The following is a 15,051-nucleotide window of genomic DNA, read 5'->3' on the forward strand; positions in this document are numbered from 1 at the left end:
AGCCTTAAGGGTGCCAGCAGAGTATGAAGGGTGTTAGTAGTTAACTGGCTTATTAGTTACGTAGTTACATGTTGCATAGATAATCTGAATCATTTTTTAGTTGAATGACATAGACTGAGTCAGTTCACAGAATAGTTATATGTAACTAGTTTTAGTGGATGAGTGTGCACTGGCTATGTACATGTTCCTAAATAGCAAACTTGACATAAATTTAACATTAATGAAAATACTATTTTTCAGTCGTATTTGTGCAACTACACTAGAAACTAGGTTTTTTGCACACTGCCCGTTTAAAAATAAAAATTTGTGTACGGAATAAGAGGAGGTCTCCCGAAGAAATTATTTTAAATTAAATTAAAACTTGCTTTATTACTTGTCAGACATATTATATTATCGAGCAGATGATCAACAATTTTTGTCAATGCATAGTGAACTTAAGAGCCACTGACATTTTTAATAATGATTAATTAATGTCACTTTTTCTTGTAGTGTTATAGGTGCGGACATGGCTATTCTTCTCAAATTGTAAAAATTGATTTACCTGCATAGGTTTGTGATATACTACTTGTTGTACTTTGTACGACAGATGAGTATGTCTTGAAATGGGATGCTGAAAATACACACACAACGAGAAACTGAGAATCCCTGTAAATTAAAAAAAAAAAAAGAATGTGTTTAGTCACTCCTCCTGCAGGTGATTATTTAAATTTAAGGAACAAAAAGTTTCTGTCAGGAGTATGCCAATTAATAATGCAACACCATTCCCTATCAGTGTACCACACGAATGTTAAGAGACCAGTGACTCCTGGTGATCGAGTTATGTCCATGTGGGTACGAACAGGCTTTAGCAGACTGGTGTTAATTGAGTGTGCTAGTATTTCACTTCTGCCTTTTTGACAGCTACCTTACTTGTCCTACACTGCTGCTAGCTGTTGTTCCTGATGTGGCACCGAGTGGGGTCGCACAGTGATTAGCACACTGGACTTGGATTCTGGCAGATGCCGAGATGGTTCCTTCGAAAGGGCACGGTCGATTTCCTTCTCCATCCTTCCCTAATCTGCTCCAACTCCAAATGACCCCATTGTCAACAGGACGTTAAACACTGACCTCCATTCCTGACGTGGGCTTCTGAACACAGAAGGTAAATGGGTCAATTAATATAACACTCAGATTTTTTCCAGTAACTGATATTACACACAAGCGAATACCTTTACTATAAATTGCAAAGCAATTCATTATATTATCCAGTACATTTGAAGATTTAACTTTAGACATAATGTTTGGACCAGTGTATAGATAATGTTTGCTTATATAATTTTTCAGTTAAGTACAAGCAAATAATTATTTTGTATTTATGAGAATAAACATCTGGAAAGAAGTTCATGATATGGAGGACAGATGATGCAAATAAAAATTTTAAAGCTTTCTTATTCTCAAAATTTTTTTTCAACTTTTGCGACACTGGTTATAATGTCGACCAAGTGTAATGTCAGAGACAATTAACTCTATTCAAAACTGTTAATATTCTCAAGAAAGTTAGGGATTTGGACAGTATGAGGCTTGTACCAAAAGTAAAGTTCCCAATGAGCTACAGCCTCGAGGGAAGGTGCTAGACTAAGTTGACAACAGTGCCATGCGTAGTGGTTCCCCCACTCTCGAGCCTGCCCGTCTAAGATTCTCTATGTCACTCAGTGTTGGCTTGGCATCCATCAGAGGTGGAAGTGTTGATCGCTGCTCCCGCCAAGTGCGAGGGTCAAGCAGTAATTCGGTTTCTCCACGCAAGAAAGTTACCGTCCATGGAGATTCATCGGCAACTGACTGAGGCTTATGGTTAAGGGTGCATGTCTGTTCAGCATGTCCGCAAATGGTGCAAGAATTTTTCTGAGGGTTGCACAGAGGTTCACAATGAAGAACAGAGTGGAGGACCGCCAGTTTCGGATATGATTGTCGAGAAGATCAACAGTGAGCTGCTGAAAGATCGATGGGTCCCTGTCTATGAACTTGTTAAACGCATTCCTGAAGGTTCCCACAGCTCAATTGAAAGAAATTTAACAGAAACATTGGGTTTTCCCAAGATGTGTGCTCGCTGGGTCCCCCAGATGCTGATTGATGGACACAAGGAGCAATGCCTTGACTGTGCTGACAGGTTTCTTCAACAGTGTGAGGGGGGAGGGGGGGCGGAGGCAACAAGGAGAAAGTGTTGGACTCTGTCATCATGGGAGATGAAATGTTGGTGTTTAATTACACCCCCAAAACAAAACAACAATCTCATCAGTGGCGTCACTCCGCTTCACTGCCACCAAAGAAATTCCAACAAACGCAGTCGGCAGGAAAGGTTATGGCGACTGTGTTTTGGAATCGGAAGGGGGTATTCTTCATCAATTTCATGCAACCTGGGATGACAGTAAGCTCAGACAGATATTGTGAAACATTGACCAAACTCCGGCAGGCAATCCAGAATCGCCGCAGAGGATGACTGACAGAGGGAGTAGTGCTTCTTCACGACAACACATGACCACATGTCGCCCATCAAACAAAGGAGCTTTTGAAGAAATTTGGGTGGACTGTTATGCCGTATCCCCCATACAGCAGTTATCACCTCTTCCCCAAGCTAAAGGAACACTTAGGTGGCAAACGCTTCCAGAGTGACGATGAAGTTCGAGCAGAGGTCACACGGGTCCTCAACGAGTTGGCAGGAGACTTCTTCAACTTAGGAATGCAAAAGCTGGAGGACTGTCCTCAAAAGTGTGTCGAAAAAATTGGAGACTATGTTGAACAATAGACAAAAGTGTAAGCTTTTCAACAATGTATACATTAATAACAATAAACAATATTTTCTATTTGTAAAAAGTATGGGAACCTTACTTTTGGTACAACCTCATATTTAAATGGAGTGGCCAATGCAGTGCATTTTGGAATTTGGTTAGAGAAAATCAGTAGTGAGAGAAATGGAGAAACTGACAAGAAGGCAGGTGTGTATCCAAACGAGGCTTGCTGATGCTAAGGATTTTGACTCCTGAGGACTTTTGCAATGATTTTGTGGTCGTAATTGTACTTTACTATTAATTTTTTCTCTCAGCATTAAAAAAGTAAATGCGCGCATTACACTTTTCAGTGTACTTTGTTCTCATTATCCAATTGAAGGATTTCTTTTGCTCTGTCTGTACAGATTGTTACCGGCAGCCACGATTGCACCATAAGGCTGTGGGACTTGGCCGCTGGCAAGTCGAGGGCCACACTGACCAACCACAAGAAGAGTGTCCGTGCGCTCGTCTTCCACCCGACAGTGTGAGTACATCTGAGTAATTGTATAACTAGATCCCTCCCTGACTGCTGCCTTCTATGCATCGGATCGTTTTGGAAACAGATTTCGGCACAGCACACGACAAAAACTTTGCAGTTTGTCTGCACTCCATTCAAATTTTTGGAAGGGTAGCAGAGTATCTCTTACCTCAGGTAACAGAAACTCTGCATAGACTGGCAAAGATATTTGTGTGACACATCAGTTGGCCAGCTGTGAGAATGACTGGAGAGTCACAGCCCAAAGTCTGTTTTCATTCTGTAACTTCTTATTGCTCGTGTAGAGCAGTGGCTCAGTGGTGACATTCCAGGTGACAAATTCCGTGATGCCGAGTTCGATCGGTGATCAGTATGAGGACTTTCGTGTCACTTATCACCTCTGACAGTGACTTGTTAATGTAAGAAGAGGCTAGGTTGTGCTTTGACGGGAGTGCACATTAAACTGTAGATACCTCAGTGGGTGTACGCAGAAACTTATCCAAGCAATGACAAAATTCTAAGTTGCCATTCTTCATACAACTTAGTCGTAGAATTTGAAGAGATATTGTGCCTGAAGAATTAAATTTTACAATTTGTGTCCAAAGCAATTGATATTTATTCACTCAGTGTATTTTTTCAAATAAATTACTTTGATAGAACATAATGACAATATTATGAAAAGGAAAGATTGCTACTTAGCGTGTAGTGGAGATATTGAGTCACAGACAGGCACAACAGAAAAACTGCTAAACAAGAGAGGTTTTTACACACACACACACACACACACACACACACACACACACACACATTCATGCAAGCACAAGTGACACACACGTCCACTGTCTCTGGCCACCAAGGCTGGACTGCAAGCAGCTGTGCGTGATGAGTAGAAGTAATCTGGGATGGTGGGGGTAAGGACTAGGGTCGGGTAAGGAGGGGGAGTGATAACGTGATAGTTGTGGGGGACAGTAAAGTGCTGCTTGTAAGAGCATTTATGGCCGAGATGGGCAGCCAGAAGGGAGGAGGGTGGGGAAAGTCGTAAAGGAGAGATGTAGAAAGACTGTGGGTGCTGTGTAGTGCTGGAGTGCGAGGTGGACAAAGTCACACTTGCGCAGTTCAGAAAAGCTGATGTTGATGGAGCAGTCATTGATGTGAAGAACTTTGTGTTGGCCAGTGTACTCAGCAACTCGGTGGTCCAGCAGTTCGTATGTAGCCATTTGTGCAAACAGACAGCTTGTTGGTTTTCAGTCCCACATAGAATGCACCATTGTGGTTGCAACTTAGCTTGTAGATCACATGGCTTCTTTCACAACTAGCTCTGTCGTCGATGGGAAAAGTGATGCTTTTGACCGTAGTGGAGTAGGTGGTGGTGGTTGGAGAATATGTGAGACAGGTATTGCATGCAGGTCTATTAGAGGGATATGAGCCATGAGGCAAGGAATTGGGAACAGGGTGAAGTAGGGACAGACAAGGATATTAGGTAGGTTGGGTGAGCAGCAGGATACTGTTGTGGTGGTGGTGGTGGTGGTGGGGGGGGGGGGGGTTGAAAAGATAGCAGGTTTCTTCATCTCAGGGGCATAACTACATGTAGTTGAAACTTTGGTGGAGATCGTGATTCAGTTGCTCCAGTCCTGCATTGAGTCACGAGGGGGATAATCCTTTTCGGCTAGACAAAGGGGCTTTGGAAGGTGGGGCTGGCGAGATAAGGCACAGGAGATCTGTTTCTGTACCAGATTGGGAGGGTAATTTTGGTCTGTGAAGGCCTCAGTGAGACCCCCAGTGTATTTGGAAAGGGATTACTCGTAAGTACAGATGCAACAGTGTCAGGTTGGTAGGCTGCTTCTTGGCATGGAATGGGTGACAGCTGTTGAAGTGGAGGTATTGCTGGTGGTTGTTAGGTTTGATATGGACAGAGGTACTGATGTAGCCATCTTTGAGGTGGGAGTCAACATTGACGAAGGTGGCTTCTTGTGTTGAGGAGGACCAGGTGAAGCAAATGGAGGAAAAGGCATTGAGGTTCTGGAGGATTGTGGATACGGTAACCTCACTCTCAATCCAGCACAAAGATGTCGTCAGTGAATCTGAATCAGATGAGGATTTTGGGATTCTGTGTGGTATGGAAGGATTCCTTTAGATGGCCTGTGAATAGTTTGGCATAGGATGGTGCCATGCATGTGCCCATCGCCATATTACAGAGTTGTTTGTAGTTAATGCATTCAAAGCTGAAGTAATTTTGAGTGAAGATATATTTGCTCATGGTGACGAGAAGGTGGTTATAAGTTTGGAATCCCTTGGGCATTGAGAAATATAGCACCACCCAGGACTGGGGCAACTGAATCTGCCAGGATTTAAACTGCCTCTCATTGTACTCTGAAATGAAGAATATCCTACCCACTATCTGTCCCAGCCTTCCCACAGTGGTATTCTGCTACCTGTTGTACCTACACAGTATCCTGCACAACCCCTGTTCCCAAATCCTTGCCTCGTGGCATATATCCCTGCAATACACCTAGATTTAAGATGTGTCCCACACATCCTCCCACCATCACTTACTCCAGTCCTGTCATAGGCATCTCCTACACCATCAAAGGCAGGGCTACCTGTGAAAGCTGTCATGTGATCTGCAAGCTAAGTTGCAACCACTATGCTGCGTTCTACATGGGCATGACAACCAACAGGCTTTCTGTCTGCACAACTGGCCACCAACAAACTGTGCCTGAGAAAGAGATGGGCTGCCCAGTTGCTGAGCACTCTGCCCAACACAACATTCTTCACTTCAATGACTGCTTCACAACCTATGCCATCTGTATCCTTCCTATTAACACTTGTTTTTCTGAACTGCACAGGTGGAAACTCTTCCTGCAATATAGGCTACGTTCCAGTAACCCTCCTGGCCTCAACCTTTGCTAGTCTCTGTCCTTTGTCCCCCTAACCCATTCCCTGCTCCCACTCCAGCACTGCTCAGCCTTCTGTTACACAACTGCACCCACAGTTTTTTTACTCCTCTCAGTTGCTCCCAGTCTGTCGGCGGTGGCCAGAGGCAGAGGTTGTGTGTGTGTGTGTGTGTGTGTGTGTGTGTTGTGTTGCTGGTATAATTGAAGTTGATCAGAATGTTGTATGAAAGCTACATTTTTGGATGGTCACGTAAAGTGTAATTTAGGACCAGTATTCAGCTAGACAACTGTGGGAATCTCTCAGTGTGACCCAAAACTGTCTCAGCTCCCCATTTTGACATGTTAATGTGCAGCAGTGCCTTAATGTGAGACAGTGCTGAAACTGCCATCACACCAATGAAGTGACACACTTTCTTGTGGCTAGCTAGACAAACATTGTTTGTATGTATTAAACCTGGGCCCTAGAAACGATGGTGTTAATGTATAGGATCCCACTTCTGACACCAATGTTAACATATATGATCCCACTTCTGGTCATCAATGTTAATTTATACAGGCAGGGAAGTGGGGAGGACGTTGTTACATATGCCCCATGATGACAGTCTGCCGGAGGTTGAGTGGTCAGGATTTGAGTGGGCATCCAGGGCTGCCGTTAAATGACACATCAGGAAATCAGGTACAATAAAGAGGATATATTTCAATGTACAGTGTACAAGGGGCACGCCTAGTGTCGGAAGTTTCCAGGTTTAGGCCAGTCTAGGAGGTCGAACAGTTAACTGAAATGGGCAACGGAAGGGGAAGCGGTTCATGTTAACGTATTTATGTTAGTGGCCAGTCTTGGAAAGCAGAGTCAGAGGCTCTGCCTTCCAAAAAGTCTTCTGTTCTGCTCGAGGTCTGGATTAGAAGAGAGAGAGGCAACTGAGTTACGTACTGCAGAACACTCCAGTGTCCACCCACTTGACGTGTATCCCACGCACACTATTGGGTAAAACCAGTGGCATGAATTCGCTAGCAGTTTCAGCAGAGGTCTCAGGGTGTCTCTTGTCAGCAGCTTTAACTGGACAGAACTGCCTCGGTTTTGCAAGAGAGGAGACTTGTGTCACATAGATACAGTGTAAGTTACTCTGGGAGAAAACTTGTAAAGATTTCACTGGGCCTTTGAAATAAATTTTTTAATCAATTCCCCTAAAATATTCCCTAATTGGCTGCCATCCTGTACAACAGAGAGGCTTCATTCCGCTGTAGCCCTCAGTGGTTCACAACCTCACAGCAGTCCACCCACCCCACCGACGCCCCACACCAAACCCAGGGTTATTGTGCAGTTCGGCCCCCAGGAACGTTTCATACCAGATGAGTGTAACCCCAAATGATTGCATGGTAGAATAATTAGGGTGTACGTGTACGTGGAAATGGTGTTTGCGCAGCAATCGCCGACACAGTGTAACTGAGGTGGAATAAGGGGAACCGGCCATCATTTGCCAAGGTAGATGGAAAACCATTCACAAGCTGGCCCGCACACTGGACCTCGACACCAATCCGCTGGGCGGATTCGTGCCGGGGTCTGGGTTGCCTTCCTGCTCAGGAAGCAGCACGTTAGACTGCACGGCTAGCCAGTCGGGCGCAATATTGTTTAGTAATTGTCTGTGGCATTTCCTGAATTGCTCGCTAATACTGAATCTGCAACTTAATAGAATAAAACACAGTAGACACTAGAAATGTGGGAGAATAATACGAATTAAACACTGCAACTAGATTCCAGAAGTGAGCAAGTGTCCTTGCACCCCCCCCCTCCCCCTTTTCCCCTCTTCCCCTCTTCCCGGCCCTTCGCTTTGTGGTGGAAGCCTATGAGTTAGGGATGGGAAAACTTACCAATTAAAACCGATACTGATAGTTTAATTCAAAATAACCAGTGTCTTATATTATTTGTTTGGTTTCCATTATACCAGTATTTTTATTTTTTTTTTAAATTAAGAACTATGTAAAAAAGTGGTATATCTATTTGTCATAGCAGTAATGGTAAGATTATTGGTTTTTAAATCAAACTCTTTTTAAAACGAGTAAAATTGGTTCGTAAAATTTCCATTGTTTTGAAATATTTGATTAGTACACAAAATGGGGAAAGCAATCAGTGCTATTTTAATAACAACATTGTCAGTTACAAATTAGCAACACACACAGAATGTAAGAATCAGTGCAGCATTGCTAAGGCAATACTGTACCTGTTGTCCTTTATTATGCAGAAGCAGTAAAAGGTGTATGCTAGGCTTGTCATTTGTAGCTCGACAATATTTATTGTAGTTAGAAAGTTTTGTGGCTTAAAAAGGATTGGCATCGTCTTTGAATGATACTGTTTCTGAAAGGAGCCAACTTATAGAGCAACACATTGTAGGATGAGTATTTGTGAACAGACTGGACAATAAATATTGGCAATTAGATTAATTCGTTGTTGAAATATTAACTATTATCGTGTCTTTGTTCCTGGTGAATGTTCTCTTTCACCTCCTATCTAAATTATTCATTTGATTTTTTAAATAAGGATTTTTAGTTTTGTCAGCAAAAAATTAATTTTATTTAAACTCCTGTTAAAAAGTAATTATATTTCACTACACAAAGAAAAATAATGGTACAAGTTTAACACAATTACTTTATATCTGTCTGTGTCTGTGAAATAAGAAAAGAGAAAGTAATTAAGGCAACAGTACTAAATTAAAAACTTAACAATTAATTCATAGTTTTTAATTAAAATAGAAAGTAAGTCATCTGCTGCCTGTGTCTACATAATATGCCTTTATCTGCTTGTAGTCCATGGAAAATGGGGCAACTTAACATCAAAAATATATTTTTCTATCCTCAGTTTCCACCGGTTAGCACTAACTATTCATATACCCAAATAGTGGTATGATCCAAGATACAACATGATTTTGAGCAGAGTTACTAGAAACAGGAATTAATAACATAATACTTTTTTTGTAGTATCTGACCCCTCATTACTTCTCGAAAACAGCAGTGGACAAAATTTTCATTTATTTAGCTGTTTTATTTAATGATCTATTCTGTGTATAATCTTGAAACATATAATGCAAAAGCTGGGGTAGTCTTAGAATTTTTCAATCTTTGTTTGATGACTTTGTTTATTACTGGAAAAAGCAAGAAAAAACAGAAAAGCGGTTATTTCAGAAAGAGGTTATTTTGATTGGTTTTCACAGTCGGGTTAAATTGGAGTTGGTAAACATTGGTATAATCAAAAACCAGTTGTTTTTAGTATAGTCTGTTGCTTTTCAGGAGGCATAAGTCAGCACAGCTGTGTTTATGCAGAGAATTATTATACAGTATGCTGCTTGATATTTTATTTCTGTATATAATCTTATGTTGGCTGTATTGCCTTCACCAGTACTAGTCTCTGTCATAGATCGACATATGTCAGCTTTGAATAAATTATTACTGCTGCCTGTAGTTTTTGGAGGGAATATTATTTCAGTAATGTTCTAAATTTGTTCAGGAATTTGATGTTGCATGTATATAATAATACATTTATTATTTTGACAGTCATAAAAATTCAAGTTTTCCCACTAGTTGTTTACTCAAATGGCAACAACATAAATATCTTTTTTTAGCCTGTGTTCTCTGCTTTTCATGTATTCCTCACTTTGTGCATTGTGTGTTATTTTTCTTTCAAGATACCAGAATTCCTTCACTCATATACTTCTTCGTCCCCAGTTGTTATGTCAAGTTTATCGCTACTCTCATTTGTCCTACTCCTCATTACTTTGATCTTTCTTTGGTTTACTTTCAGTTCATAATGTTGATTCCATTCAACAGGTCATGCAGTTGTTCCTCCTTTCACTGGGGAAAGCAGTGTGATCAGTAAATCTTATCACGGCTATCCTTCCACCCTGGGCATCCTGTTATACTATAGAGACTTCCAGTCAAACACCTGCTGCAGTGCCAGTGATCAGATGCATTCACTCCTCTCAGACCATTCACCTGTTTTGTCTTTGCCCTTAACATCTTCCTTGTGCCCGTTTCCTGATACGAAATAACCCCTACCTTTGGAACGTGTACCGTTTTGAACTGAACTCACCACCTCCACAGTTTGTCGGTCCATGTCCATTCTGCTGACTATTGGTCTAACTCTTACTTTGTCTTGTGACCCTACCATCTCTTAGCCCTCACTGCAGCTTGTGCTTTGTACTTTATTTGCAGGTTCCTCGTATATTGGATTCGTGGTATTTCGGTTCTACCCTCTTCTAGTTGGCTAGCTGGTGGTTGCCAATCTTTTGCAACTGGTCTCTTTCCTGTCATAGGGCAAAAATACATACAGATTTCAGCTTCTTTTTTATGTTTATGCTCATCAATTGTGTTTACTGGTTTTGTGTGTTGGCGTTGGTGTGGGTGTGCATGGCAGAGGGTGGGGGGGGGGGGGTGGGGTCACAAGTACATGTGGTTTTCTTCCATTTTTTTTCTGAAACGCTCAGACTGAAACACAAGTTTTGAAAGATTCTGATGGTAGATTGTCTAAAATTTTCCACTCGGTGTTTTTCATACCTCTTTTTCCAGTTGTGTAGTTACTTTTTGCCAACATTTACTTTTGTGTAGTTACATAAGATACCATCACTGTTAATGTTGGTGACACTTAGAAAGGACTGATACAAAAGATAAATAAAAAAACGCACCCTTTGCTTTCTCAGTTTTAAGTAACTTCAGGTATACTTTAAACATTCTCATCTCAATATCAGGCGCAGCACTGTTTCCAAGCAGTTACCGTGTATTCTTACTTCTGACAACACACTTAAATGTACAGCAAAGACACATGACAGTTCTTTATTATGTCATTCCATAGGAAACTGTGTAGTTCTCAAGAGTAATCTAAAATCTCTGAATAGTTGATACTGATATATGTACACTACTGGTTATTAAAATTTCTACACCAAGAAGAAATGCAGATGATCAACGGGTATTCATTGGACAAATATATTATACTAGAACTGACATGTGATTACATTTTCACGAAATTTGGGTGCATAGATCCTGAGAAATCAGTACCCAGAACAACCAACTCTGGCCATAATAACAGCCTTGATACACCTGGGCATTGAGTCAAACAGAGCTTGGATGGCGTGTACAGGTACGGCTGCCCATGCAGCTTCAACACGATACCACAGTTCATCAAGAGTAGTGACTGGCGTATTGTGACGAGCCAGTTTCTCGGCCACCATTGATCCAGAAATACCCATACGGGACCTTCAACATGCGGTCGTGCATTATCCTGCTGAAATGTAGGGTTTCGCAGGGATCGAATGAAGGGTAGAGCCACGGGTCGTAACACATCTGAAATGTAACGTCCACTGTTCAAAGTGCCGTCAATGCGAACAAGAGGTGACCGAGACGTGTAACCAATGGCACCCCATACCATTGCGCCGGGTGATACGCCAGTATGGCGATGACGAATACACGCTTCCAATGTGTGTTCACCGCGATGTCGCCAAACACGGATGGGACCATCATGATGCTGTAAACAGAATCTGGATTCATCCGAAAAAATGACATTTTGCCATTCATGCACCCAGGTTCATCGTTGAGTACACCATCGCACGCGCTCCTGTCTGTGATGCAGCATCAAGGGTATCCGCAGCCATGGTCTCTGAGCTGATAGTCCATGCTGCTGCAAACGTCGTCAAACTGTTTGTACAGATGGTTGTTGTCTTGCAAACATCCCCATCTGTTGACTCAGGGATCGAGACGTGGCTGAACAATCCGTTACAGCCATGCGGATAAGATGTCATCTCGACTGCTAGTGATATGAGGCCGTTGGGCGTTCCATATTACCCTCCTGTACCCACCAATTCCATATTCTGCTAACAGTCATTGGACCTCGACCAACGCGAGCAGCAATGTCGCGATACGATAAACCGCAATCGCTATAGGCTACAATCCGATCTTTATCAAAGTCGGGATCGTGATGGCACGCATTTCTCCTCCTTACACGAGGCATCACGACGACGTTTTACCAGGCAACGCCGGTCAACTGCTGTTTGTGTATGAAAAATCAGTTGGAAACTTTCCTCACGTCAGCATGTTGTAGGTGTCGCCACTGGCGCCAACCTCGTGTGAATGCTCTGAAAAGCTAATCATTTGCTTATCACAGCATCTTCTTCCTGTCGGTTAAATTTCGCGTCTGTAGCATGTCGTCTTCGTGGTGTAGCAATTTTAATGGCCAGTAGTGTATGTTACTTTAATTGCGGTATCATACACTACTGAGCAAGAATAATAATACAGATGGAAAATGAAAAGAAAAAGTTACACAGGCCTGAGTAATTATGTCGTAACACAGTGTAACAGTGATTAAATCGACAAAAGAGTCCACATAAGGTAAAAGATAATGCTGTCGGAGGCCTGACGGACAGTTGGAACGGCACAGTGCCACACTGGGCTCAGTCACATCACAGGTGGTATGCCCTCGCCTTCCTCTGAGCTCCAAACTGGCTCACTGTGACATTCAGTTTAATGTGCACTTAGAACCACATCACAGCTCAGCATTTTTCAAGTTGTCGAGTCATTTCCTGAGTTGGAAGGGATCACGAGTGGCAGATAACTTGCTTGTGCTGCCCGGGAATCTGATCCCAGACTTGCGGATTGCTCACCCAGTCACCCTCACAGCTTTGTAGTGTACTTTGTCCTCGAGCTCCCTGCAAATTGGTCTCTGTCTGCAGTACTCCCTGTGAGAGACTTTACTTCCTCTGTTTGTCAACTGGTCTTTCTTTGTCCTCAGTAAAATAATTGGAGATACCATTGTAGAGGTGTAGCATGAGCTGTGATGTCAGCATGTGCTGGCAGACGTTGGGGGAGAGACGAGTGGTGTGTGTGTGTGTGGGGGGGGGGGGTTAGGAGACAGCCACCCCGGACATGCAGTGACTACTTCTACTTTCAGATTGCTCGCCCAAGTCTGTTTGGAAAACATCAAGTGAATTGTGTCTATGGGTATATATGTGCATACCTTGAAGCACAGTGTGAGGACAGGGAAAGGAAGACTATCTGCAGTATTTCTGAACTGTAGGGAAGGACAGTAATAGTGGGTACTGTATTTTATATATTAGTGAGATTTATGTGCATTTCTTACGTCCTACTTGTCATTTTTTGGAGTGGTGGTAAGACCAAAGGTGTCTCGTATCAGTTTCTAAGGGAAAGTGAGATATCGTTGCGAATACTAGTGGTGAAAATGGATTTGTAGCAAATGTATTATTTTTCATTTCTGGAATCTTGAAATACACAAGTGGCTCTCACAGAAAGTTACTTTGTTTCATGAAGCTATGTAAAAAGCAGAACTGCGATCTCTTATGAATGATGAAACGTTTAAAATTTGTTGCTATCCTCGCTGCTTACGAGAAGTCAGTTCTTATATTACCACTTTGCATAAATCTTACTCACTTGCAATCTATCTCATTTGTGTTAAACTGAAACAATATTTGTTAAAGAAAAATTTTACATTCACATTGGACAGTGCACTTCAAATGTATAGCAACGGTTTTATGTTATAATGTTGAGTACACTTCTCTTTAGTCATGTTTGAAAATTGGAAGAGGAATGACTATTGACACAATGCCTGCACAATACATTGTCAGCATACAGGCAAACAGCGTAATAATGTGAGCAACAGTAACGTCTATAGGACACTGGCAACAGCATTTGACAGTAGTGACACTTACTCGAGTGGCCTCGATCTGGCCTTACGGATGTGCCGATCGATGGGCCGATATTTACGAGGTCGATCGTAGCTGGACAGGCACTCTCCCTCTACTACCTGAGGCCTCTTTCTCCCCCTTAACTGCAGCTCGCACCTCGCACAGCACCTCGCCGACTGCAGTCAGTGGAAGATGTAACTTTCTGTACTGTGTCGTCAGGTACATGTTTGCGTCCGCCTCACCTGACAACATCAAGCAGTGGAAGTGCCCAGACGGCAAGTTCGTGCAGAACCTGCCGGGCCACAATGCAATTATCAACTGCCTGGCTGTGAATCCGGAGGGGGTGCTGGTGTCGGGTGCGGACAATGGCACGCTGCACTGCTGGGACTGGCGCACCGGCTACAACTTCCAACGCCTGCAGGTGAGGCGCCGCTGGCTGTCTGTGCTGTGCAGTTTAATTGTGAATGTCATTTCCCTGTGCCCAGATTCGTTGGTGTTGCTTGTTATTCTTTTAATTTTTTGAAGTGTAGTTTATTTTGTGCAGTCTCGAGGTGTATGAAAACTTTGCAGCCTGCCATATACAGCAAGGTGTTGATTGGGGACAAACACATTTAACCTGAGCAATACCAGTGCATTTTCAGTGACATATACTACCAGTGAGGGAGTATTTTGTGACCACTGCAAAAAATAAAAAATAAACAACTTTTGTTGATTCTGATTGACTTTTATTAACGATATGCTTTTTAAATAGAGACTGGTGTGTAAGTATGGTCCACAACATGATAATATGTTTTAGCACTCTCTTACCAGTAGCAACCCATTTTGAATGACATATACTACCAACGACATCATTTGAACATGAAAATACTGAATATGATATTTATTGTGGAATTTTGCATAGAGTACTAAGGGGAAGGGGTCAGGAGACTTTCTGACCATCTCAGTTAAAAATAAATTTTCGGATTAAATTTAATTGAAAAAAATAAATAAAAATAAAGACATCTGAGTACTGTCAAGGTAGCAAAGTCACTGTCAGTGGAGTTTCCCGTTACGGAAGTGTAACATCAGATATGTGCTTTAGTGCTGACACTACTTCAAATCAATGTGGAGGATGCACTTACAGCCTGGAGAAGCAAATGTGAAGGCATGAGGGTCCCTGTAGGGGACAAAATCTCGTATGCACTTTTCTTTTTCATTGT

The 15,051-nt window shown here is 42.3% G+C and overlaps 2 protein-coding genes across 3 annotated transcripts in view; one reads left to right on the forward strand and one right to left on the reverse strand.

The window, feature by feature from the left end:
* LOC126215323 (uncharacterized) overlaps window positions 1-15,051 on the reverse strand; it is a 209,218-nt gene that overhangs the window by 111,469 nt on the left and 82,698 nt on the right. The window lies entirely within an intron of this gene.
* The window catches only part of LOC126215321 (pleiotropic regulator 1), a 45,477-nt gene that overhangs the window by 24,264 nt on the left and 6,162 nt on the right, over window positions 1-15,051 (forward strand). The window contains exons 7-8 of the mRNA XM_049942002.1: window positions 3,170-3,288; window positions 14,072-14,273. Of these exons, the coding sequence (XP_049797959.1) occupies window positions 3,170-3,288; window positions 14,072-14,273 (321 nt within the window). The remainder of the gene's footprint in view (window positions 1-3,169; window positions 3,289-14,071; window positions 14,274-15,051) is intronic.

This window comes from Schistocerca nitens, chromosome 12 (assembly GCF_023898315.1).
Source record: "Schistocerca nitens isolate TAMUIC-IGC-003100 chromosome 12, iqSchNite1.1, whole genome shotgun sequence".
In the NCBI taxonomy this organism is placed as follows: Eukaryota; Metazoa; Arthropoda; class Insecta; order Orthoptera; family Acrididae; genus Schistocerca; species Schistocerca nitens.